The sequence below is a fragment of the Oreochromis niloticus genome, linkage group LG12 (genome assembly GCF_001858045.2).
Source record: "Oreochromis niloticus isolate F11D_XX linkage group LG12, O_niloticus_UMD_NMBU, whole genome shotgun sequence".
Taxonomy (NCBI): Eukaryota; Metazoa; Chordata; class Actinopteri; order Cichliformes; family Cichlidae; genus Oreochromis; species Oreochromis niloticus.
In genome coordinates, this window is record NC_031977.2 from 18,839,084 (window position 1) to 18,866,456 (window position 27,373).

General features: G+C 41.4%; 1 protein-coding gene across 1 annotated transcript in view; it reads right to left on the reverse strand.

Moving 5' to 3' along the window:
- ank1a (ankyrin 1, erythrocytic a) overlaps nt 1–27,373 on the reverse strand; it is a 43,692-nt gene that overhangs the window by 12,146 nt on the left and 4,173 nt on the right. Inside the window, 37 exon segments of the mRNA XM_013275355.3 lie at nt 4,509–4,664; nt 4,796–4,927; nt 5,190–5,264; nt 5,431–5,515; nt 5,596–5,715; nt 5,834–5,962; nt 6,066–6,294; nt 6,469–6,565; nt 6,764–6,968; nt 8,603–8,814; nt 8,909–9,063; nt 9,150–9,374; nt 9,461–9,576; nt 10,786–10,864; nt 11,050–11,170; nt 15,532–15,552; nt 15,665–15,737; nt 15,853–15,945; nt 16,022–16,120; nt 16,927–17,025; nt 17,298–17,396; nt 17,503–17,700; nt 17,820–17,918; nt 18,019–18,117; nt 18,234–18,431; nt 18,547–18,645; nt 18,742–18,840; nt 18,943–19,041; nt 19,146–19,343; nt 19,790–19,888; nt 19,995–20,093; nt 20,200–20,298; nt 20,414–20,599; nt 20,786–20,884; nt 21,156–21,254; nt 22,061–22,159; nt 24,414–24,515. Coding sequence (XP_013130809.2) covers nt 4,509–4,664; nt 4,796–4,927; nt 5,190–5,264; nt 5,431–5,515; nt 5,596–5,715; nt 5,834–5,962; nt 6,066–6,294; nt 6,469–6,565; nt 6,764–6,968; nt 8,603–8,814; nt 8,909–9,063; nt 9,150–9,374; nt 9,461–9,576; nt 10,786–10,864; nt 11,050–11,170; nt 15,532–15,552; nt 15,665–15,737; nt 15,853–15,945; nt 16,022–16,120; nt 16,927–17,025; nt 17,298–17,396; nt 17,503–17,700; nt 17,820–17,918; nt 18,019–18,117; nt 18,234–18,431; nt 18,547–18,645; nt 18,742–18,840; nt 18,943–19,041; nt 19,146–19,343; nt 19,790–19,888; nt 19,995–20,093; nt 20,200–20,298; nt 20,414–20,599; nt 20,786–20,884; nt 21,156–21,254; nt 22,061–22,159; nt 24,414–24,515 — 4,591 coding nt within the window.

Consider the following 27,373-nt stretch of genomic DNA (forward strand, 5'->3'; position numbering starts at 1 on the left):
AGTGGCTGATGCTGCTCTGCTGGCTGCCACCTGCAGGGAGACGGAGAGGGATTATTGACACCTGTCCAGCAGGGACAAACACACACACCCACTCTGTCTCACACCCACACCAGCACTCACATATGCTCACACTCGTACATGCATGCATTCAAACCCACTCAAAAACAGGCAGGTTAATACCGGTGTCAGGCTGGATGGCATGCTCGCAGGCAATCGCATTTTCTCGCATACACGCACGCACTCTTCACACAGCTGCTCTCTCACTGACTCATACTGTTTTTACAATGCATTCAATATAACACAGCTACGTAAAGATAAAACATAGTAGTATTCAAATTTATGCAAACAAATTACAACAGACTTCAATTTTCTTCTGCTGGGAAAGCCACAATGTTGCTGCCTCAAACAAATTTTAAGTGCAAATACATAATTTAGTAAAACTTTGTGTTAGTAATGAGCTGTGGACTCAGGTCACTCCTACAGCCGTTTTCTGAACAACCTTCGAAAATATGTTTTTTTTTTCTTTTTCTTTCTTTCTTATAAAACCAGAGCTGGCACAACTGAGTACAATGTCCCAGAAAGCATTTTAAAAAATATTGCAGTAGTAACTTTATGTAACATGCTAAAAATGAAAGAAAATCAAGATGAAGACTACAACTAATGCTATTTTGCAAATATTAAAATTTATATTTTGTAACCTGATCATACTAAATTTGAGAGATAAACCTTTACAACATAAATATGTGAACAAATTGAAAAAAATGGTAATGCAGGTAAAGCAAAACATGAGTATCAGCATGACTGACCACTAAAGGACATACTATCCATATGCAGTACATAGATTACAGGAAGCAGAGGAAATGATTCTCCTTAATGTTTGACTCAGGGAGAGAGAGAGAGAGAGAAAGAGTGCATATGTACTGTACAGTGGTAAGAAAGCTGCAGAGTGCAGGCTGCTGTAACTTGATTCATGGCCAGCAGTAGAGTACTGCTGAGAGTGCAGGCGATATTTGAGACACCAAGTCATCGAAAAGACCCTTGTCCTACTTTCTTTTTCACATCCCAACTGCTTTCAGTTACGTACAGTTGATGATAAACTCTGACTTCTAGTTTGTGATGTAGTTCTTTGACTTATGAAGATATAGTCTAAACCAGATGCAGAACATCTATACACTGCAGGTGTTTGATGTTCACTTAATTAAATTTATAGTATTTCAGTGCTACTGTATGAGATTCAGACAATCATTTGGTGTTTATTTAGGTCCCACAAGATACCAGGGCATCTGCTTTAAGAGGTTTAAATTTTAGAGGCTTCAGTTATATTTACTTTTAGTTTTCAAATGCATATATGATTGCCTGATGCCCGAATATATGATTGTTAGAATTAAGATCTAATGACAAAGAATTCAAAACCAAACCATCTATCTATCTATCTATCTATCTATCTATCTATCTATCTATCTATCTATCTATCTATCTATCTATCTATCAGGATATTTTGTTTTTTATTTATCAAGACCAGAATTTTGAATTTGTAACTTATTGGGTTCGTCATCCCTCTCTCCTTGTGGCAGTAAATTTGTAAATAACGAGAAAAGAAAGAGATCTGGAGAGAAAATCTGAAATAACAAAAAGTGTGAAATATGGAAAATGTGTCTGACAGACGTATGTACAGAAACATAAATATATATATAAATAAACAATACAATTTTTGCCCATTAAACGGGCACATATATGTATGTGGAAGCCACGAAACATTTAAAAAACACGTAGAGATGCTCACACCGATACACGCACACATACACATATAGAGATTTCACACAAAGACTTCACAGTAATCAATGAGCACATTTAGAAACAGTTGCAGAACAAATTCAAACTGAACATCTCAAAACTCACAGAGACATCAAAGATAGATAGCTGCACAACATAAGATGGACACGGTTTACGTAGAATCAGCGACACACAAAACGACCACAGCATTCATACATGAACAGCAGACACAGTTCACAAAAAAAGGTCTGTGGCCTTTCTGTATCCCCCTTTAAGACAGATCATTGAGGAGTAACAGAGACAGACTGTAGTCATTCTCAGTATACATGCCATGCAAAGACACATGTCTGTTTGTCAGGCAACGTTATGCACTGATGCAGCATTTGAAGCTTTATCTCCAACAGTCCAGTCTCAGAGCGGGCCCTCATCCCGGTGTCTCCATGCAAACACGTGGGAGATGAGCAATGAGCGAAGTCTTGTTCACATGCCGACATGCAGGAGAGCAGGGAAAAGAAGGGATGGGAAAGGAGGGAAAGGAAGGAGTGGGAAACAGAGAAGAGCAGCAAGAGAGGAAGAGGAATATAAAACAGGGTGATGAACACAGACAGAAACAGTGAGAGAGAGCGAGGGTCACCTCCCCCCTCCCAGTGGGTGCTGAGTACACAGTCTGTGTGAGGGGTATCTGTCACAGAGTGGACACTTAAGAAAGGTGGGGTTTTCAAGAGTCAGGAATAAAAGAAAAAAAAATGCATTTGTCGCAAAAAATAAAAGCTAAAGATGTGGGTCAGAGGTCAACATGAGGTCAGAGTTCGGAGAGGAAGTGAGAAGGAGGAAGAGTGGGGCGGCTAGGCTGCAGATGACCAGAGAAAAACAAAGAGAGGGACAGAGTCACAGGGAATGAAACAGGGCTCCCAAAAGCACATTCGGTGCACCAACGCTACCTCTAAAAACTCAAACTACGTCCCATGCAGACACAGGCAGACAGAGGTCTAAAGGAAGAGGGGTTACTCTATTATGATCGAGTGTATGCTTTGTTTAGTAACCTGGAGTCTCTCTTGAACAAACCTTTGCTTGCTTTGGATTTTAAGTTTGAAGGAATATTTTCTGCAAACACAGTACTTAAAAAAATAGAAATAGCGTTTGTTTTTGTGGTGGTGGTGGTTTAAAATAATCACTGACATGTTTCAATATCCATGAATTTCCTTCCCTTTCTGTCTAAAGTGTTAGTTGAGAAGACTGACGCCATACATTTCTGCAGTTAAAAGCAGCTGGTTAGCCCAGCTTAGCATAAATGTGGGGGAAAAGCGAGGTATAGTTAGCTTACTTCTGTCCAGACGTGAAAGCAGTTCATTAGTGACTTTTTTTTTTTTTGTCTAAAGTTTATAGGTCTAAGCTGTCGTTTTACTGAGGTTACCTGGTTAAAAGTAGAGCCAGGGTTGCTAGCTGCTTCTTCCAGTCTCTTCTCCCTTCATGCTAAGCTAAGCTAACATGCAATGAGACATTATCTTCTCATCTAACGTCTGTGAATAAAGTAAAAAAACTGAAAATAAATATGTGCATATTGTCCTTTATTTTTCTCCACAATATTTTTAAATACTCTTATTTTTTGTTGCTAATTGTTGCTTTTGCTAGTTTCACTTTTATTTATTGAAAAGTCATGCTGGGTGCCTCACTCTATTGATGTGATTGATTTTAGTATGTACTGAGCTAGATCGGTAAATCATAAACCTCTTGATTCTTTTTTTCCACTGTAAAATAAGTCAAGTAAACAATATCCAGTTTTTGAAATCCGCCAAGTCAAAGCAGGAACGACCTTTGGGAGGCAAATAGCCAGAAAGACAGACAGACAGAAGAGACAGATACAAACTTATCAGATTCACTGCAGCTGTGATCTGAGCGTCTCCCTTTTCACGCTTTAGCCATCATGGTCACATCCGTATGCATTGTTACATCTCTGATTATTGCTCCAGTTTTCACGGCGAGGACCTATCACCTGTCCGACTAACTCATCATCTGCACTCAGGCAGAGAGGAGGAGCCAGTCCAGGAAGACGGGGAGCTCACAGCAGTCCAGATGTGAAAATGGAATCAATAAGATGTAGGGTATGCACGTGTGAAGGAAACCATGAGGAAAAGACTGAGGTCTGACAGTTGGTAAGAAGGCCAAATGTGCGAGGCTTTACTTATGATCTACATGGACTCATCATGTATGACAAGGTGTTTTATATAGAGAATATATCATGCTAAATGACAGCACATTTTATAGAAATTTTTTTATGATGCATAAAATTCTTATGAATTAAAATTGAAATTAAGCTCAGAACATCTTAACTACCAAACAAACAAGAAAAAGACTAAACTCTGAGAATAGGAGAGTGGAATAACTGAACCAATACACCATTAACCCCCCCAAGTATACCATTTATTTAAGGTTTTCTAGGTACTTCACTGCATTTCTATATTACCCTTTTTACAGTAGGAGTGTCCTGAGTCCCTCTGTGTGTTGCTGAGGTAAAATCCTGCAAAAGTTTGAGGCAGCTTTAAAACACAAGAGCATCACAGGGATTAAATAAGAAGGACATTGGGACCACAGAGTCATTTAGAGGGAAACAAACTTGACTTCATCTTCTGGGGAGTTTAGGGAAAGAGGGTGCATGTTTATTGGAAAAGTGGCAGGAGATCAAGGAAATGAGACAGAAATGAGACCAGGCTATGGGATCTGGGGAGGGCGCTTACCATTGGTCATACCGGGGGACAGATGGTCTCTCTCGCTGTGTCGACGTCTGTTGAGATCACGGGATCCTTGTCTCACAGGCTGAGGTGGCTGGCCCTCCAACATGTTGATGATGTCCATGCGGTCGATGCTCTTCAGAGCTGTGTACAAACTCTCCACTGCAGTGAAAAAAAGAGTCACAGACATGCATGGAAAACGAAGAAGAGAGGTGGGTTTCTAGAAATCATAAAAGTGTAGCTTTGAGTGAAGTGAAATGGCAAATGTCTGCAGCAAATTCAGATTTACTGACTCTTTGCCCTCTTGCCCTCGCGAGTGGCCCACAGGTTGAGCAGTGCGGAGCTCTGCTCCAGCAGTGAGTTTGGATTCTCCACACGAATCTTGTTAATGTCATCCACACTCAGCTGAAGCTCACGTGCCAACTCTGTTTAGAAAATGACAGAAGGAAGATCAAGAAAGCAGGAGAAATATTTATATAATTTGGCGTATGAGTCACGCCGATGAGGCATACACAGAAGAGAAGGAACAGTCTCTGTAAAATAGCCACGGCTCTTGGCAGAGAAAATAATTAGTTTCATTGGCTGGGCACCATGTGTTAACTTTGTTTAATCAGCAGCATGCTAGCAAACTTGTCAGACATAAGATAAACACGGATGGTTTACCGCACATAAAACAGATCCACTCACCAGCCCAGCTCAGTCCCAACTGTTCTGCAATTACAGCCATCTTCAGCTCTGTCCTTTCCATAGCACTCATTGATGCTGCAGAAAACATAAATATAAAGCTGAGATGCTTAATGATTCTAGGCTGGCTGGAAATTAAGTGCTATGATAAGACATAATGAAGCCATCATCATATATTATACATTATTCCCTAGAAGGTAGACAGATCTAGTTACATAAAGAAGTGAGAGTGAGAGACTCGTACCCATTGCAGGCTCATTTAGGGCACTGTATCTTTCTCTTAAAGCCAGCGGGGTGAGAGTTCGCCTTCGGTCTTCACTCCCAACAATCTAAAAGAAAACATCAATACAGTCGGAAATCTCGGGAGAAATGTGAACAAATACATTGAAGGTGTCTTTTAAAGCTTTACCTTGATACATGGAGGCATAGCGATGTTGAGGTTGCAGAGCACATGCTGGCTGTCTTCATACTTGGTGGATTTGCGAAGGAAAGACAAAAATCCAGTGGGCTCTTTACTGCTGTCCCTCACCTTAGATGCAGAGGTTAAAGGTTAAAAAAATGATGACAGATGCATGAGTAGAGAAAGACCTCATGAAGTAACAAAGAAACAAAGAAAATAAAACTGAAGACAAGTCAAAAGGCAACACCTTAACAGAGACAGGAAGTCGATTATCTCTGAAGGCCTGGAAGCTAAAGCAGCGAGGCTGTTGGGTGGCCTTCCTCACCGGAACAAGATTCCCTGAACACTCCAGGTGAAGTGGCATTCCTTCCATAACCTGCAATCACAGAGGCATTAACAGATGTCCAAAGAAGTAATCCAATAAGCACAACATGGCCCAAGATCTCGATTGTCCTGTGTAAGAAGGTCTCTGAACTGACCTCTATGTCCCTGCTGCGAGCCACCTCTGTGAAGTTCTCATGCTGCTCCAGAGTTTTATCCATCTTGTCATCAGTCATGCAGTAGCAGCGCAGGCGGCCCTCACGTAGCTCATTCATTTTTGCAAACACCACAAACTTGGCCATGTAAGGTACGGCCGACAGCTCCCTGTACAGCAGGCTGGCAAAGGACACAGCCTCGGCTGTCCGAGGACAGTCTGCGAGCCAGAATCTGGGAGAAAACGATCACGTTCAGTCACATGTATCCGTTCTTTGTCTCTTTATAATCACAGCAAAGCTGCTTGCTGCAGTGGTTGTAGATGGCAAAGAATTTGAATAATCTTTCTTTTTTCTGTGTTATGATGACAAATATAATTTCACTGTGCATGCTGCTATCTGAACTTACCGTGCAGAAACATTGGTTGTGAAACTGGCACATTCATTAGCATAGATAAGCTTAGTAGTGCCAGTAATGTCCTCCCATTGAGCTGGGGCTGTACCACCTGGGAGCCATAGAGAATGAGAGAGGGCACACTGAGTGATCAGCAGTCATAAAGAATAAGTCTAGTGATGGCAACATTTTAAACCAAATATTTTAACCAAGCCTGGCTGTCAGCTGCATACACAAATCTTTCCTTGCTTTGGAAGTAAACTGCCAACATTGACACAAACACCCACGTGACAGCTGTGGCATGCAGTACCTATGACAGAGCAGAGAAGACGCAGACTGGTAGTGTCACCCTCCCCAGAGTCTCGAGGGCTCTCCCTCCAAGATGGAGGCAGGGGTATACGTAGGCCGATTGGTCGGTGAAACTTGCGCCTCCGAGGCTCCACGGTGACTACGGGGCTAAAGTTTGCTTGGTTACCGAGAAGCTTTGCAACCAGCTCATCTGGAACTGGCTGAGCCTGAGGTTGGATGTCGATGATGGCAAAAGGGAGTACGCAACAGGGGGCACGGGTTTGATGAAAGGGAGATTAAACGAAAATAAATAAATATGAAGAAGGATTTAAAAAAAGATCAGGATACCACGTGTAATGAGTTGATTGTAGGTGGATGATGAGACAACAGAAGTGGATAACAGAAAGGACAACCAAGTGGGGAAAATTAAAGATGATGAGAAAGAGAGAGAAAGAGAAATAAGGCCACAGTGAACAAAAGACTTCAACGCAGAAACAATACATCTAAAAACCAAATAGTAACACAAACTGGTTGCATGACTTTATAAGTATTTTTTTTATTGTAAAATGTAACAAAGTATGTTAACAAGAAGCTTTTACAATCATTAATACAGGAGAGATATCAAGTAAAAAGGCACTGAGGCTTTTCACAAGGCCATTTATGACGTGATTACTACAACAGCATTTTAGTTCAACAGATATGTTCCTAAAATATAGCCATGTAAGAAAATACTGAACATTGTATCTCACTCACATTCAGTTACATTCACTATCAGCATTGTTAGTTTGCAAAACCTATCGAGCTCAGATTGAATTCACTCATGTGTCTAAAAGAAAAACAATTTCATCAAAACAGTAGTAGAAGGTCCACTTTTCATTTTGATTTACTGAAACATGATTTGGAGTCACACAAGCTGCTTAAGCTGCCGATCTATGTATGGAAAGAAGATTTTGAATGAGGAATTAATGCAATCAGAATCTTGAACTGGAACAAAAGAACATGCTGCAAAACAAATGGCAAAAACAGTGGGTATTGTTTAAGCAACCAAAATAAAAATCACATGCAAACGAAACCTTGAAATCCCAAATATGCACATCTGAGAAACAAATAGATGCATACCGCGAAGAATTAGGAAGGCAGAAATGAAATCAATATAGTTTTATGACTGATGACTGGATTGTTGTATTTAGAGAATTAATCTACAGTTTAACTGTATTTTTAAAAGTAAAATCACATTACTGAATGTATTTTAGTCTTACAGTTAACAGCCCAGTGCCATGATATGTGACTCCTTGATTTGTTGGGGACATGCAGTCCTATGTCTTATATGTCCTCTTAAAAAAATTACTGCTTTACAGAATGTGGTGCTAAAGTTGAGCTAATAATTATTTATCTTGTTTTCTTTAAAAAAAAAAAAAAGGCTTTTTGCCACTTTTCTTTAGACAGTAAAGATACTAAAAGACTCAAAAATAGATATAAACTTATATGGACTTATTTTTTAGATATCTTAATTTAGTGTGTAAAATGCTAAGTACAGAGAATATGGTCAGTGACAAGAATACATTAGCGAGAAAGACGTCACTGAAATCAATAGAAACAATAACATATATACTAAAGAAGCAGTCCAGTGTTATACAAAGGTGCCAAGTGCATGCAATGTGTGAAATATAAGGCAAAAAGGTCCTCCAAAAAAAAAAGAAAAAACGACAAATAGACAAGAACAGAAAAGTAAATCAAAGAAACTTGGCACAAATGCTCATAAGATTACATCATTACACAATCAATGTAAATCCAACATGCAACACAGGCATTAACGATTCTGTCTCTCCTCTCCTTCCTTCTCCACTTCGTCCAATCTCACCTGCAGCCCCAGACGGACTCGTTTGGTGACTGCTGTCTCGGGAAACGTGGCCTGGACCATCGGCACCAGTTTACTTGTCAGGGAGCCTCCTTCCGGGCCAATCAGGTCACTTTCTTGTTGCACTCGTGACACAACGGCAAAATAAAGGGGGAAGTCGGTAGAGATGATGCGGCGGATTCGCTTCTTCCCAAGTTCTTCTTGACTTTCTAAATCTGGAGGGAGAAGAAGTGGTTGTGCTTATTTAACAATGACACTAGGCCGTGGCTTAATCGAGTGTCAGTCTGAGATCAGCCTTTAAACTCTTACCCTCATCCATCCCGTTGAGGATTGTTTCTAGCACCTCGTCCCCGTAACGGTTGCGGTGTTCTTTCCAGACCGAGCCATTCTCGCTCCTCAGCACTACGAGCTCCCGGTCACCACGACCGAGAGCAGCAAAGTGGGGGATCTCCACAATCACGGGTCTGCCACACACACAGAATTACACATGAGTAGAGAAACTCTTTTCTAACAATACATAAAACACTTAAAAAAAAAGAAGCTTCCTCACCCCAGAAACTGCATCCCAGCAGGACCCAGGGAAATGATTCTGCTGGCCAGCCCCTCTCCCTCCACCAGTGGAGGGGGGCTGGTCAGCTTCTGCGGCTTTACCAGGCGGCAGGTAATGCGGGTGGGTGCAGCACACGTCCGTGGAGGTATGATGACACGCAGACCATTATGCCTGCTGCCTCGCATTGAACCGCCACGCGCATCCACCATAAAACTGACCAGGAACCTGTTATCGGACAGCGATTGTGACGGTTAGTTTTCCGATCAGATAGTAAGCAGCGATGAAGTGATTCTTATGCTTGCAGTGCTGACCCCGTGTGTATGGGACTGGCGACGGGGCTGACATTGTCTGACGTCTCAGTCGCAGGGCTGCTGGGAATCAGTGAGTCCTCGTCGTATTCTTTGGGCAGTGGAAGTGGAGTGTGTTGCTACAACAGACATAAACAAATAAATGTTTAAATGATAAATAACTAAAAACTTTTGTTACTTATATGAGAAGCGCTGTGATGGGTACTGAAAACCTGTGCTTATAGTCGTTAAAATTCTAGTTTTACAGGGAATGTTGAAAAGACATTTTGGCGATGACTGCTGAAACTAATGACCCAGAAATTAAAACTGCATTTACACTTAATAAAAGGACATCTTTTTTTCATGTATATGAAATCACTATATGTCTTATAATAACTCTGAAAGTCACTTACATTTCTCATACTAAATAATATTCACTGCCTTCTTAAAATTATGTGTGGGAAAAATTTTAAAGAGGAAACTTTGACTCTGTCATTGCAGCACTTTGATTCTTTTCTGTTGTAGATTTGCTGCTGTGCTTGGGATCATTGTTTTGTTGCTTCAGCTTCAGCTGTTGGTCAGATGGCCTCACATTTAACTGTAGAATACGTCGGTATACACATGAATCGATGATGATCTCAATGACTGTAAGTTTCCCAAGGCCTGTGGCTACAAGGCAAGCCCAAATCATCACCGCTCCACCACCTGCCTGACAGGTGGATAGTCTGACCTTGAGTTGAATTTGCTGGGACGTCTATTCCTGGGAAGACTGATGAGTGTGTTGAATGTTTTCCACAGAATGACCAACTCCAAAATGTTTGGAAATAGCCCTATAACCCTTCCCAGATTGATGTTTAATGTCTTTACTTCTGAATGCTAGACCAGAAAACTGCCAAAACCTATGCTTTTATAGAGGTGCTCACACTTGCTGATGATCGATTAATCTAGTGCATTTAATTGAAAGCACCTGGCTGCTACTTATGCTCTTAATTCCTATGGAAAATATAGGTAAGGGTGGTCTTGTTGCATACCCTTAAACTTGTTTTTTCATATGACTGTACAATGCAACTATAGGTTGATTCATACTTGATTTTAATAATTATGTTGGCTTTGAATGGGGCCATTTTCAAAAGTAAATAACAGTATAACACATAAAATAACTATAAAACTATTTTTTTCTGTTTTTTTCCTTTTTTATGCAGGAGCACAAAAAGGTAGACCAATACTAAAGAGTCTAGCTTTCTCTGCTGTTCCGATTTTGTTCGTTTGATGATATTATGAAAGTGCAATATAAGCATCCATTTACTATTTTAGGTTTTCGGTATCTCAGTGATACTGCTCTGTAGTACCTGATCTATCTCATGTTCTCTCAGGATAACAGGCTCTGGAGAGACACGAGGGATCCGTGGAATGGCTGGCGAATAATTTCTGTTGTAGGAAAAAAGGAAAAAAAAAAGTCAGATTTAAGATATTTCTTTGCATCTCCTCCCAAGTGTTCATCCTGGTGTTTAATGTGTGTGTGTCTATGGTGCAACCCCTACGATCCATCCACCTATTAGCTTAAGGCTACTAGCTTGGCTCTCTCCCCTGCTTCCCCGACCAGCCCCCCTTACGCTGTGCCCAGCCCTCTCTCGTACTCCAGTGATTTCTTGGGGGAGAGGAAATCGTCATCATGGTCTTTCATGTCATCCATCTTCATGTACCTGGCCCCTTCTGTCCCCAAGAGCTCCTCTCCTTCAGAGAACAACATGCCAAAGAGAGCGAACAGACCGTGGTCAGGTTGGTGAAACAGCATCAGAGAAAGAGAGAAAGAAGAGAACAAGGTTGTTAACCAGCTGTTAGAAGTGTTAGACAACATGATATCCCAGCTGATGGCTCTGCTATGTGGTGGTTAGACTGGTGAAATGAAACATTGGTGAAAATGATCTGGCCTTATTATAGCTAGTCAGCAGCACAAACACAAACATATTTTTATCCAGGATACAATAGTAGAAGGAAAACTGCACAGTTGTTCCCATTTTTCGACTAGAAAGGAGTAGATGGAACATTTTCTCCACACAGAAAACTGAAATTTAAGGGAAATTGAGAAAAAGGTGAAATATATGACACACTAGTAGAAAAAACTAAACACAAAGGGACGTGAGAACATGGTTTGAGTGGGAATTTTTTAAAGGATCCAAAAAGTTGCCTTTCACTGAGAATCTTCTCTTTTCCAACTTGGAGAAACACGGCTAACTATAGCAACAGAGAAATGGATCAAGCTTTTGGAAATTGGATCCACAATAGGAAAAAAGGCATCCATTATTCTGATCTGATTCATTTTTATATGTTTTCAACTAAAAAGCAAAAAAAGGTTTTGTTAAGTGAACTCTAATTTTGGAATCATCACTGAGAGTCATTGGCTGATTGTATGAGATGATCATCCCATGCCTTGTTAGCAGGGAGGGAAAGACAAGAACTAACTCTAAGTTGAAGGAAATATTTTCCATGTCAGCATCCTTTAAGCTATTCCCAACAATAATGGAGAGGAGAAATAATCTTTTATTATTAAGTACAATGAAGCCATGGATTTAGGACATGACAAAGACATTGAATGCATCGCCTGACAACAGCAGCCTGTTAAGAATTGAGACCATCCCTAAAACCTCTTTGTACCAGTTTGGGGAGAGCACTTAAGTGATATTCAAGAGAGGTCACTTTGTGGGTAAAAGTACTGTTATCAAATAGATAAATAATTGATCAGTACAAGAATAATACGATATGCAGAAAAAGGAGATTTACAAAGCCATTCTGGAGATAAAATTCCAATACTGACTTGGATAAAGAGGATTATAATTAAACTAAATTAAAAATTAAAGGGTGGGTTCAGTGTTTAACCAAAAAACATTTATGGACATAATAAATGTGTTAAAATTACAAGCATATATTCACTTATAATAAAGGGTTAGGCTATAAACTGCCTGCAGTAATCAACTATCTGCTGTTATTATCAAATAAAAACCAGTAAGCAGTAAATTTGACTTCTATTAAACAAAATTGCTACCCCTCTGGCTTTGGAATTAAAAGCTGAGTGAAAGACATCACCCACTCATCGACACCGGAGACTAATGAGATCTCTAATGGGAACGAGATGTCAGCATTTAAGTGTTTCAGATGAGAGAATACCTTTGAGAGTCTAGCCGGATTGTTCATACCTTTAATATTCAAGCTCAAGGGCCTGATACAAGATTGAGCATCTGGGTTTTAAGGTGTTAATTTAAGGTGTCACAAGAATGGGAACAAGGCAAAGGGGGGACATGAGCAACATAATTCCCTGATGGGGTTGTGTTTATGGCTAATTGTTGGACAAAAGATGTGATGTAGGGTGAAAGGAGAAAAAAATGTATTACTGGAACAAACAGTGAAGTGGCCTGAATTAAATGGCAGAAAGTTTCTGTTATTTTTACTACCTACTATAAAATTTTAATTTTCACACTGGGTTCAATGTAGGAATTAAAAAAAACTTTTTTATAATTATAGGAGAGACTGCGCAATGAGCTAATGAGCTTTCTTACAATTTAAGCCCAAAACAGCATTTTGTTATCATGAGGAAAAACTGAGATGTATTCTTATATTAAAATATCTCAGGGTGTGGTTAAACTTCTTCACTCCTCTGACCCACGAAAGATCAGAGCGGGCTGCATGTGGCCCACAATGTCAAATGAGTGTCACATCCCTGCTCTAACAGAACACTTCTGCTCCTATAGCTGATCAACGGATGAGCTGATCTTTACTACATCAGAATAAAAAGATAAAAACGTGCTCTTGACTTTGGAAAAGTTCATAAAAATCCAGCTAGAGACAACACTGTTACTGATGAGCATAGGGTGCATCAGAGCACAGATCAGCATAATTTAATTTCTAACATTTTAGACAGCCGCTGCTTCAGAGAGTAATGCTTGAGGCGATTTGAACACAGAGATGAACACAAACACAGAGACAAGCAGAACAACAGAATTTCACTCCAGGTATAAAACCAACAGTGCAGTTGCTCTCTGCTCTCCTTAGAACAAAGCACAGATCTAGAAGTGAATTGAGGTGGTCTTCAGTTACTTACCCCCCAAAACAGGCGATAATGTTAAAGTGTTAATCAGCATCAAAAGGAAATCTTCCCCGTGTGCATGAATTAGTGACTGCAGCAGCCTGTGTGTCTGCATGAGGTCCCAGAGCCACAGTGATGACGTAGTTATCATTACACCACGTTTGACTCCATGAGTGCACTACCCACAGGTTCACAAGTCAGCTCATGTCCTGCGTATCCTCTGTTTTGTGTGCCATGCATGTGTTGAGTAGGCAAAGTAGTCTGCTAATATCAGTTTACCATTCCGGATGTGAGATGTGTCTTTAAGACGGCGACTCAGCTACTTTCTATATTTAGAGCCACACTGACAAACTGTTGGTTGAATTATCAGGGGCCTAAAAATACCAAGACATGATATCCCATGACATTATTGTCAGCGGTATTGTAAACTTCAGCCGTTAAACCTGAGAAACCTTAAACCTGTCATAAGTGATTTTTTCTTGGCCACACGGGGGCAGCAGAAAATAGCTGTGACCTGACCGACGGTTCATCTGTGACACGACACAACCATAGCATTTGTTTATCCTGTGTTTCTTTTTACTCAGCTCACAATTCTAGGTCCTCTGCTTAATCATGTGAGTAAATGTCTTTTTGTTTAATAGCTCCATAGCTTTTAACAGTATTCTGCAAAAGTCTCAAGCCATCTCTCCTTTCTTTATCTTCTGCTTCCAAGTTTCTAAAGTGGTCTTGAACAATAGTTAGGAGGAGGAATTTTATTTTATTCTATTTTTTAAGCCACTGATCTGGGGTGGAAGAAGTGGAGGACAAGCCTAAAAATCTACCTATAGGAGTGAAGAATAGCTGAAAGTCATGTCCAAGTAACATGAAATGATCCAGCAAAGAGCTGACACAGGACCTGAGAGAATCATCTGACCCTTCAGGTGATTCATCTACTGTTCACCTGAACAACACGTCGTATGGAGTGATGAAATTTTTGGGCTCTATGTATATATGGAGGACATGAGATACGATACTAAGTGTCTACATCCATCCGTAAAACACGGTGGAGGCTCTGCCATGGTTTGGGGCTGCATTTCAGGTAGTGGTGTTGGTCAACAGAAAAGTACCATCACATTTTGATCAACCATGCAGTACTATCTGAAAACACCTGATTTTCAGCATGACAATGATCTAAAACACAGACGTAAAAAAAGGCAGCCAACAACCAAATAAGAGTTTTGAATGTCCTAGTTAGAGATATGACAAGAGAGCTGCCTATGAGAGTTCAGGCTGTGTCAAAGGATAGAGGTGGTCACACCAAATATTGAGCAATTGTAACAAGGTTGAAAATCAAACTCTGTTTTTGCCTTATGTACCGTATATTACACATACAACAAGCTGGAAAAGCAAACCATTAGCTGAAAGTCACTATAACCCTGAGGGCAACGGTGGTGTGATAATTATAAGCAACTCCTTTTAGAACCTGGTCATGTGACATATTATTAATGCTAATAGTCCTTTGAGCATTTCTAAGCATCTCTTTCCCTCCAAGTCCCCAACCCAACAACCAATCAGCCAGCAAACACAGGTCACATGACAGAAACACAAGACAGTAATAAACGATGCAATACATAGAGGCAGATTCACATGGAGATACAGTTACAGTCACACATGTTTCAAATGAATATTAAAACATATATATATATATATATGCCACCAAAATCTAAGTTATTAAAACTCACAAAGAAGGTTTTTGTGTGTTTTTCTTACTAAAGATTTGCTATATTTGATTTAATATTATTAACAATGAATGGCTTATGTCACAACATGGAGAAAAGACGCCTGGAGAGTCAGAGAATGAGCGTGTTATCACAGGGACATATCGAGGTTACAGACATGGGTGCTATGGGTGCATGCCAGTGAGAAACCAGAGCCACCATCACAGAGGGGAACGAAGGAGAGAGAGAAAAGCAGTGGCACAAAGATGGCGTGAGTCTGAAATGGAGCCACACACGTAAGAAACAGACATTCATACCTAATGTTAGCTGTGCAATTCCTAAAAAAAAGAGCAAAAGGCAAAACAATGAGTCATGGGGGGAAAAATATTTATATCATCAATCAGGTACAGTGTTCCTGCTGTTTTAATTCAGTGATAATAATGATAATACCTTCATCCTCAGACACATCCAGTATTTCATCCACTGTCTCTGGGAAACTCATGCGATGTTTCTCTGTGGTCGTCTTTTGGGCACAGGAGAAAAGAAAACAGTTACCGACAACAGCAAAAGGGAAGGTTCAACTTTTCATACAATATGTTCCCATGTGATTATCACAACCCCTTTTCTAAACATCTCACCATGGAAACTGTCTCCTCAGTGACAAGTTTTAGGACGTCGATCACCGAGATGTAGCCCAACCTCTTCGCGATAGCCAGGGCTGACGTGCCATGCTAAAAGAAAGAGAGTGGGACATCGATGAAGACCAAACTTTATGAATGAGGATGAAGAAGAGATAATCGCACTCACTGTAGTGGTCTCATTGGGCTGGGCGCCATGCTTCAGCAACAGTGTCACAATATCCGTGTGTCCCTGTTGGGCTGCCTGATGCAGAGGAGTGTAACCAAGCTGTGAGGGAAAAAATACACAAAAGTGTAAAAGTCGGTCTAAGCACTAGAATTTCTGTGAGATTTCTGAAGGCCACATTCACTGTAGTCAGCAAAAGCTAAACTAAGCCAGATGTGAAAAAACACAGATAGACTTATGAACCAAACAGAAATGAAATGAAACTTTAGTGCATACATACAAAACTAATAAAAATAAAATGAAAATATTGTAGGAATGTCTTTAAGTTTTGTCAATTTGCTTAAATTTGTGAGGAGCCTTGACGCCTGAGTTTACTGAGACTGAGACATTACTGTAAGTGATGTAAAAGAAAAATACCCACTACATTATAATAAAAAATAAAGTAAAATAGATAAAAAAAAACAAAGCAAAAGCTGAACATTTTAAGCAAAAACAGACTGCAACGAGCAGCCAACTGAGAAAAAAAACAAAGAACGTCATCTGTGAAAAAGCTGATTAGTCAGTGATGATAATAATGGTTCATTGCAGCCCTACAATACATCTCACCTTTTCTTTTAGCTGATTTTTTCCTCTAGCATCTTCATATGAATATGGATAAACACACACCAGCTTGAAACAGTTACTCTATGTATTACAGCAAACCATGTTTTCAAACATTTATTCCCTTATGAGCAAAAAACTCCTCTATGTCCTATTAAATCAATTTACACTAACAGCTGGGAAACCCTGCCATCATGACCTGTGTGTTAACAGACTGTAACCGTGGTTACTGACAGACTGTACTGAAGCTCTATGACTCATCCGGCTTTAGCTGTAGTTTTCGTCCAGAGCCAGAGGGAGGCACTCACCCTTGTTTTGCTGTTTACGTTGGCCTGTTGCTGCAGGAGGAACTTCACCATCTTGATGTTGCCATAGTGACAAGCTACATGGAGTGGGGTGTAACCCATCTGAAAGTGGAGAAAACATAGTGAAGGTCATAACCGGGATCGTAATGATCCCACATGGAGGTTGAGTGTTTTATGAAAAATGCTTTAGAAATGCATACCATAATGTTTTTGAAATGGTTAAAGTATTTCAAGAAAAGAAAATTACAATAAAAAAATTTATTGTAGGAATTAACAAACAGCGATTGGACCAATATAACCAGACAAATCAAAGCTGCTCAGACATTTTCTCTTCCAGCTCAAAGACAAAACACCGCGTGACGAAAAGGTCTTACCCGTGTTGCGGCATAAACTGACGCCCCCTGCTTCACCAAGATATCAGCGATTCCAACGTGTCCTTCCTGTGCCACCAGGTGCAGGGGTGTTAACCCACTCTGTTTGTCAGAGTGAAAAGAGAGAGGTCAAAAACAGCGAAAACAACATAGACTGTAGTTTATTTTACTGTAACATTTCTTTCATTTTTTAATTTTATCTCTTTGCCTTGTTGCCGAGGTTGACGTTGGCCTGTTTGGAGATGAGCAGGGACACCATGTCAGGCCTTCCTTCCTGTGAGGCCAGGTGGAGAGGTGTGACACCCTGTAGTGACTCAGCATTGGCTGATGCTCCATACTGCAGCAGGCTGTTGGCCACCTCCACCTGGTTCTGCTTGGATGCTATATGGAGGGCAGTGTAGCCATTCTGGGAAAGAGATGTGGGTTTTTTTTAGAATGACATGTATTCACACACAATACTAAACCATCTGGCTTGAAAAATGCCTGACCTTGTGTCTACATATGTGTATTTTTAATTTGATTTACCCTGGCTGCACTGTGTGGTGATCCTCCTTTGCTAACAAGAAGGTTAACAACATCCAGGTTGTTGTGATGTACAGCAACATGCAGCGGAGTTAGACCATTCTGTAGAAAGTGATTCAAACATTAATCAGACTGTGGTAGTTCAAACAAGGATTTATTTAGTTCTTCTTCCAAACAGTCAAGACTGTTATGATTTCCTCACCTTTCCGGCAGCATTTGGGTTGGCTCCTCTTTCCAGAAGCAGCTCTGCAACGTCCACCTTCCCATACTTGGAGGCCACATGGAGTGGAGTGAAGCCTTTCTGCAGACGCACCAACAGGAAAGTGTATAAAACATCAGTTAGGGGTTTTTAGCATTTGGGCAGACAGTTTAAAAAGGGCAAATTTCACAGCAGAAGGTTTAGCAGGAAGCCTTTACCTTGGTCATCTTAGTCTGTTGAGCCTCCATGTCCAGGAGGATGCGTACAGTTTGCACATGACCTTCCCGGGCAGCGATATGCAGCGGTGTGTGTCCTGCTGTGGTGGTGGAGTTGGGGTTGGCCTTTTGCTCCAGCAGAAGCTTCACTAGCTCCTTGTGGCCCATCCGAGCTGCACAGTGCAGGGGTGTCTGGTCATCCTGTACAGGAGGGAAATTAGCACGTGGATGCAAAGCTTGGTCAGCTTCATCTGCCGGGATTCGTGTATCATATTTATTTACTGGACGTTTATGCTTTGGTGTGTAACATCTCTACCTTGGCCTTGGCGTCAACTGGGGCTCCATTCTGCAATAAAAACTCTGCCACCTCATAGTGTCCTGCCCGGGATGCCATATGGAGAGGTGTTTCCACTTTCTGTTCACACACAAACCAAAGAGTCAAATCAATAATGCTCTCAGGAATATGAATTGGTTATTTGAGTTGGCCTTGAAATTTCAGTTAGGTACCCACCACATTAGAAGCACTGGGGGAAGCACCTTTCTGCAGCAGGATCTTCACAATGTTGAGATGACCCATAAATGATGCTACGTGCAAAGGGGTCAAGCCAGACTATAAAAAAGGGAGCACAGAATTACAAGAATTATAAATGATCTTGGGGATTTATTAAATCATCTACATAACTTCACATCTATTTATTTGAACTGTTCTTACCTCAGTCACAGCCTCTAATGACGCCGAGTGTTTGAGCAGGAGATCCATCACACGCATGTGGTTCTTTTTACAAGCAATATGCAAAGGAGTAAAGCCGTTCTGTGAAAGCAAACAGTTATCATTACTACGAAGGTAAAGAGCAACTTTGACTCGTATGACTTATTAAGCTGATCTGGCCTTATTAGAGTATGTTTGTCACTAACCAGAGCCCGAGAGTTGGGTTTGGCCCCTTTGTCCAGCAGTACTTTGGCCATACGGTGGTGACCGCAGTGTGCCGCCACATGCAGAGGGGTGAGGTGGTCCAGTGTGATGTCATCAATCTCTGCGTTGTACTGTAGAAGCTGTTTGACGCAGTCCATGTGGTCGCCCTGCGCTGCCATGTGGATTGGAGACAGGCCATTCTGCAAAATAAATAGATAGATAAATAAATATGTTGATTCTTTGTTATCTCCCATGGCAGGAAGCAAATTTTCAGATTAAAAACAGAAAATAGAAAAAAAAAGCTCCCAGATTTGTACTTATGACCAAACGAAAGAGTGAAATTCAGAAACACTGGAAGTCACGCTGAAGCAACAGCTTCTCAAACCAAAGCAGGTATGTTGGGCACACATGTCCTCTCTCTTCACATTTCATTTACAAATATAAAAGGCAAAACCACAACCATAACCCCACTCATCAAAATACATCAATGTAGATAGTATGCCACAATAAGCCAAAGGATTGAGTCTCACAATCAGTTGAAAAGATGACGGTTTTTAAATTCTTTAGTTTTTTGTTGCTGTCTTACTGTTAAAAATAAAACCTTTAAGAGACTTAAAGAATTTTCTTGACGCCTGTAGGGGTTTACCTTAGTCTTTGCATTAATGGGGGCTCCATGGTCCAGCAGGATTTCTATAATCCTAACATGACCATTTCTTGCTGCACAGTGCAGAGGAGTCAGCTCATCCTAGAGGGGAGTGATTGTTAGTGATTTAGTTAATGAACCATCAAATTAGGAAAATACAGTCAGTGCTTTGGAAACACCAAAGCTTTGAGATGAGAGCTTTGGAAACCTTGGTCTTGGCATCAATCTGAGCCCCTCTGTCCAGCAGGAGTCGGACCATGATCACGTTACCCCGTCTGGATGCAATGTGCAGAGGAGTGATACCGTTCTGTAGAAAAGACACAGATAAGCTCAGACAAAAAAAAAAAAACCCCCTAAAAGAATAGAGAGCAAGTCATGTGACTGACCTTCAGTTACCATTAGTTTTCCCATACCTTTGGGGTGAAGTTGACATTGGCTCCTCTATTGAGCAGCAGTTGAGCTACGTTCAAGTTTTCATAGTGCGCAGCAATGTGGAGGGGTGTGAATCCAGTCTGCAGGGACACATCAGGTTAACAGCATGCTACTTTCATTCCCTTTGCATTTAAGAAACAAACAGCAAAAACACACCAATTACAGACATTCCTGTTCCATTCTGTACACACACACCTTGCTTAGCACATCAGGATTGGGGTCGTTCTGCAGAAGCACTGCGGCTGTGCGTGTATCATCGTTGCGTGCTGCAATGTGCAGCGCAGGGAGGCGGACCTTTCCCTTGGTGCCGTAGTTGATGAGCAGGGCTACAACATTTTCATGCCCCTGCTGAAGAGCCACGGCGAGAGGAGTGAATCCATCCTGCAACACACCGGAGAGAACCAGAAGAGAGGTTGACTCATGGAAGGAAAGTGAGAGCGGTGTAAGGAGAGAGGCTAATGAGAACAAAAACAGAATGAAAAGACAGCGGGTGTGGATCAGCAGAGATAGGATTGAGCAATTTGGGAGATAACTCTTCAAAAATGATGTCTCTCAGCTTAGTGGTACCTCAGTTGGAATGCTCTGATTGGCTCCGTTCTCCAGAAGAAACTTCACAACCTCTAGATGGTTTTCTTGTGCAGCCATGTAGAGTGGAGTGAAACCCTTCTGTCTCAGAAAGACACAACAGGCACGCACACACCCACAACAGCAGCAGAGCAGACACACAAGCAACAGGAGACAGTCACAGATGCACACACAGAGATGTAGACAGAGAGGGAACAGCAACACACAGAAATATTGGAACAGAGACACATGTTAACAGATGGAATTGCAATAGTTACTACAGTGGCTTCACAGTAGAGATCACAATAGTTAGCCTGAAGAGAAGCCTCTCTGGATTCAGTGACGACTGCTTTGGAAGGCAGCTCTGTCTCACCTGCGACTGAGCGTTGACATTGGCCCCATAGTTAACCAGCTCTTGGACCACCTGCTCCTGCCCTGCCAGGGCCGCGATGTGCAGGGCCGTGTTCCCTTTCTGGTAAAACACAGAAACACGAGAACACAAGTAAACATTTACACGAAATATTACAGGTGAATTCAAAGTGCAAAGTGTTTTGGGTTTTTTTGAGAACTGGCAGCATTACAAGGTGTTAAGTTATCTGTATCTGTATTGGTGTTGTTCCTGCATCTTCACAATAATGTTGCATCAACATTATTGTGTCAGCAACTGACCAGTCACGCTGTTGTGATGTCATAGCTTCGCAGTGTGGAAGAAAAAAAAAAAAAGAAAAAATTTCTTTAATTTTATAAAATTCTCTTCCAGAACAAATGGTAAGCATTTCAAGTGTTATCTTTATTACTTTGTACAACATAAAAAGAAATATGATCAAGTTAGGTTTGCTGTTTACCAAATTTTGGTTACCAAGCTTGGTTTGCTTGTGATAGTATTTAATAGCATTAGCTAACTTCTTGGCTAATGCTAACTAAACTAATCAGACAGCGTTATTGGTCGGTTGCAGTGTTGATCCTGGGCCAACGTTATGATGATGATGTAGGAACAACACAAATGCATGGATGTCAGCTTGTGCTCATTATGACTATAAAAGATCAGACATTAAAACATTTTTTGACAGGAGCAGCACATTACTGCAGTCCAAGCTGGTTCATCGTCAACCTCACAGCAGCAAAATGACTCAAGGAAGAGGGAAGGAAAATCTTCTTATTTCAAAACATTAGGCATGTTTCCGAGAAATGTATCTGATATTGAAGCATCTATGATTTTTTTTCTTTTTTTCCCACAGGTGATTTTTGAGGGGTTAAGATTGCAACACTTATTTTTACCTTCGTGGTGGTTTCCAGTACGATCCCATTATGGAGTAGCTCCAGCACCATTTTGACGTGGCCTTCTTTTGAGGCCAGATGTAGCCCATTGAGCCCATTCTGAATGAAAGGGAGAGAAGAGTAGACCTCACACTGAAGGGTCCTACACACAGTAAGAGCAGTTTCCTCTAATGGAAAACAATAAACCAAACAGACAGTATATATATACACACAAACACTTGAAGACCATGCCAACTGACACTGTTATCACAGTGACTGAATCACTCACAAACCATTGCATGCACATACTTACACTGGACACCATGCATGCGGTACTCTCAGAATCAGAGTGGCCATTAGCAAAAACACTGTCTACAGGGATGAAAATCAAGATGAAAAATCTTTCATTTGATTAATGATCATGAAAGGAGGAGGAGGCGGAGGAGGAGGGTGACGGGAGGGAGATGGCAGGCCGCTGGTCTCGTGGCCGGGAAGAATACGAGCCGTGTGGGATAGGTCTGACCTCACACAGCCTTCCTTCAGCCGCACAGGACATGTGAGGTTGGACCTTTCCCACACCACTGATATTATTCCTCTGAGTGGAGAGACCACAGCACACCATCACTCTACTGCAGACAAAGGAGGGAGGGAAGAAAAGGGGGGAGGTAGGTAAAAAAGGTAAAAAAAAAAATCAAGACAAAAAGGAGGCGAGTTAGAAAACAGTAGATAAACAGGCAAAGAGAGATGGCAGTGGAGGATCAGTTAGACTGAGAGGGACAGAGGAGGGAAGAAAATATAGTGAGGGAGGGGCTGGAGTGAGGCAGCGTGCTGGTGAGTGAGCCATGGCAGAGGTATCCACACAAAGAAGGAACAGTTAAGCCTCCACCTGGCCAAACTCCCACCATACTGACTCAAACTGTCACACAACCACTGAGGTTTAAGGGACAATCTACAGCTTTTGCCAGATATCCTGTCGCTCTGTGCATGTTCCAGCAATGACAGCAATGGCAATACACCTAATAATAATATTAGCTTACATTTGGTCAAAGCTATTGGTGTAAGCCATGTGCAGTAAAAGACTAGGTTTGCTTGGTTTTTATCCAAAAAACAATGAAAAATGGTTTAAAATAAGACACAAAGCAGACACCAGTTTTTCCAAAATGTCATGAATAAATTCCACATTTAGGGACGTAACTGTAAGTGAAACAGGAATGCTGTAGATTATCTCTGTAGGTCAAAAACATTTAATGCCAAACAGTAAAAAGACAACACAACTTCATGTTGAGTATCTACAACACAATGAAATGAAAGTGTGTCATTCAGGAAAACACATCTACCGAGGTATCGTAGTTTTTCTGCATGTACATAGTCACATTTTTAATCAGTGGGGTGTATCCCTTTGTCATTGTAGAGCAGTTTTCCAGTAATGGTCGGGACAGGGCCATTTTACACAAATAAACCTGTCATTATGTGGGGTCCGTTGCAGTGATGGTGAATAGGGCTCACAGAAATCCTGACAGAAGCATTACCGCCAAATAATTAGAAAGTGCTGAGGGCACCATACAGTAAGCGAATGGAAGGGAAACCATGACTAAGTTAGATTAATGAGCCATAGTATTCTCTCGTGCGCACATACAGGTTTTGGCCAAGTTTCTGTAGCCTGAGGGCCTCACTCCTAGCCCACTAACACTATCTCTTCCTGGACGCTGTCAGCATAAAGGAGGATGGAAGAAGAAATGGGGCGAAGGAAAAGCCCCTGCCCCATTTATTACCTCCTCTGGAGACCCTTTAAAACCCGAACTGTCACCTTCAGCCACTGATTAACAGTCTAACCGAGCGTACACATACAGTGCACTGGATGACTGAGTGCACCGGCACACAAATTTAGTAGTCAGTTTAGAGACTTCATGCACACTGAACATAACACACATATGCAGTAAACGTTGGTAACACAGAGAAAATCTGAGGAGAACATAACTACTCAGTGCAGAGCTACAAAAATACCTAATTTTATTTCATTTTTGGAGACACTGCTACTACACCATCCATTCACACTTTTTTATAAAGTGAGCAGTCCACCAATATCCTAAAAATTTAATTTAATGAGTTAGAAAGCAGATAGTGAGCCAGGAGACTAAAACCCTGGCAGGATTTGACTGTGGGCACATGAAAAGTAATAAATAATAGTTCAGTTTCTACTTTTGCTGTGCACTACAGCACAATACGTTTAAAGACCAGGTTTGCTGATAAGCAAAATTACATAACGTGAATTAAGAGCCAAGAAAACCACGTGCAGTCTAAATAAAAGTGACTGGCTGGTAGTTAGATATGCATGCCAGTCTAGATATTTAATCTGGTGAATGAGCTCTCTCACCTGATTGGCTGTATTTATATCAATGCCATTTTTGATGTGTTCCAAGGCCTTGTCCAGGTTGCCAGAACGGGCTGCTCGGAGAAAACTGTTGCCAGCATCTGCCTGCAACGGAAACAGGGAGAGAAGAGGAAAGAGGGGGATAAAGGGGTACAAGAGAAAGTGAGAGACGCATAAAAGTAGAGGACAAGAGAGGGAAAATGGAGAGAGAGAGAGAGAGACAGTGTTTGGTTATTTTTGGGGAAAAATGCATTTTAAGGACTGAGAGCGATAGCACGATGGCAGTCGTCCATCAGTTTTCCTCTCATTTCACTCCCCCCTTGGGTATTTTGGACAGTGCAGTTTGAAAATCTGCTTCTGGACCTTTAAATGGGTGTGTTAGAGGGTTTGGTGGGCATGTAGGCAAATGTATTAGAAAATATTGTCCACAAGTCTTTCTTTCACTCAGGTGATAAGGCAAGTGTGATAACATCAGTAGTCTGTGGTGTATTTGTGATGCCAGCAGATTGTTGGCTCTCTGTTTGGAGTCTGTGTGTGTGTGTGTGTGTGTGTGTGTGTGTGTGTGTGTGTGAATGAAAGAGACAAAGGTAAAAGGAGAAAGGACAGAGAGAGAAGAAAGTGTGTGAGGCTTTGGTGAGTTCTGGCTCACAGGCCGGCACATGGCACGTTCTCTGTTTTTGTCTGTGTTGTTTTTTTCTGTGTCTGAGGGCTTCATGCCTCTTCCAGGCAGGAAGGCAGGCAGGGGTGCTGCTGAAACAGGATCACTCATGTGGCACGGGTGGGAAGCAAGGGAGAGGAACAGAAGCAGGAGCATGAGCGACCGAAGGAGAACCACAGGGAGAAAGTCGACTGCAGCAAAGCCCCACACCTTTTTATTTCATTTACATAATCTCCTCTCTTGGCTATCCCTTCCCTACATCCTCTTCCCATCTGAATGGAAATCTCAACATGCCGGTCAAGAAGAATAAACAGCCCTTCACTGTATGCATTTGCATAAACACAAATAATAAAGTTATTGACTGTACAAATCCCTCGTTTTTTGTTCCAAAAGAAAAACACCAAATGCTGCTGCGCACTACAAAGGATGGTTTCCTCAGTGCTTTATGCTGTGTTGACTATTGTAGTGACAGGGTTGTTGGTCCTCTTTTGACAAAGACAGAGCAGGCCGGGGTATAAAAGAGAAAGGATCCACATGCCTGAAGTAGAGGCATAGCAACAAATGACACCACACACCCTCAGCATGACACCAATGGCACAGCGCTGCGCAAAGAGAGAGGTCACTTTAAAACGAAAAAGAAAAAAGAGGAGAAACGACAATGGAAGGGAAAGAGAAAACTTTTAAAGGAAAAGCCGCTTCCAGCTGACTGTGGCAGCAGAACAACAGTCCCGAGTATCAGAGATGAAATCTACTCAGTGGCAAAGTTTCCACTTATCAGATGAACCTCGTGCAGCAAGCAGCACCCTGAGTGTGAAGTATTAAACACTGGGCTTCTGAGTACAACGTCTCTGAGTCATATACATATGTGTTTTAAAAGGGAAAGTGCCAGTTAGATAGTCCCACAATATAAGAAAGCAAATCATGGATGTACCGGAAAGCAAACTGACTTATAAATACATGATATGATATCTAGATCTTACTTCATGGCAGTTATATTTACAGAAACAATATCAAAAAGACATCAAAAAGCAATAAAAATAAACATAATACACTTATAATTAGGAATAAATGAGTAGTTATAGGTGACTGTTTTAATACTCACAGATCCTAAGTTAACTTGGTTCACCATCTTCCTGCTGAGTTACTCCAAGACTTTGTCATCCTCTTTCACTTTGAAGAAGATAACAACCCACAAACCCCCTCCCTCTACACAGCTGCGATCAGACTGACCTCCACACACAAACACCTGCCACTGGAGTTCTGATCGCCACACTATAAACACATGTGCATACCTCCCTTTATTCATTTCATTAATGTAATTTAAATAGAGGTTGTACGTTTAATAATTGCCCATATCTCATTTAGTTAAACTTGCGCATGTCGTCTATGCAACGGCTAAATATAAATATCAGGCGGCACAAAATATACATAATGTAACAGAGTGCATGTGAGGTTTCTGTTGCATGCGAGGTTTGCAGACTCTACCATGGTGACACACAGAGACACTCTCATCAAAGTAAAGGCAAATACAGCTGATGCAAACACACACCCAACACAATATACATGGTCTCACAGCAAATGGTGGCATGGTAACACCATAGTGACCCCAGCTGAGGCCCCTCTACAGTTGTCCAACCCATCTTGGACTCAGACCACTGCCACCCACCCCATTGCTTCTCTTTAAGGTGAGGCTTTCCTAGTCCTGCAGACTCATATGTGTCTGTATGTTTCTCTAACTATCTGCTTGCGTCAAGGAGTGAGTGTGTGGTGTGCTAAGATAAAGATGCAGGGTAACCGCACCCATCTGCCAGACTCAGAGACAAGCAGGTACAGAGCTCATACACAGAGCAGAGAAAACACACGCAGTCTAAAAACTGCTGTGTGGTTTTTCTCGTGTTGCATTCTGCTGGATCGTGTTACGAGTTAGATGAATGAGTCCCTCCACGATTATTCCCAAAGAGAATGGACAAGCTTACGACTCCTGGGCTGCGCAGAAATGAACAGACACATTAATCATACTGCTTGAAGCAAAAGACGCAGACAATAACCTGCACAGAAGCTCCACGGTTAACATTAGTAGTATCAACGCACGGTGTCATGCAGTGTGCATGCAGCTGTCCTCGGGCTGAGACAGTGCAAGGCTCCTTATAATAAAGCTCAAAATTACCAAGTAAAATTATTCCCCTATCATCACTCATCACAGAAAATCCTCTTCCCTGAACTCCACTACTCGCCCTGCCCTTATCTCGGCTTTTCTTTCCTGTTGCTTTCTTTCCCTCCTCAACCCCCTGCTCCTTACCCGTCT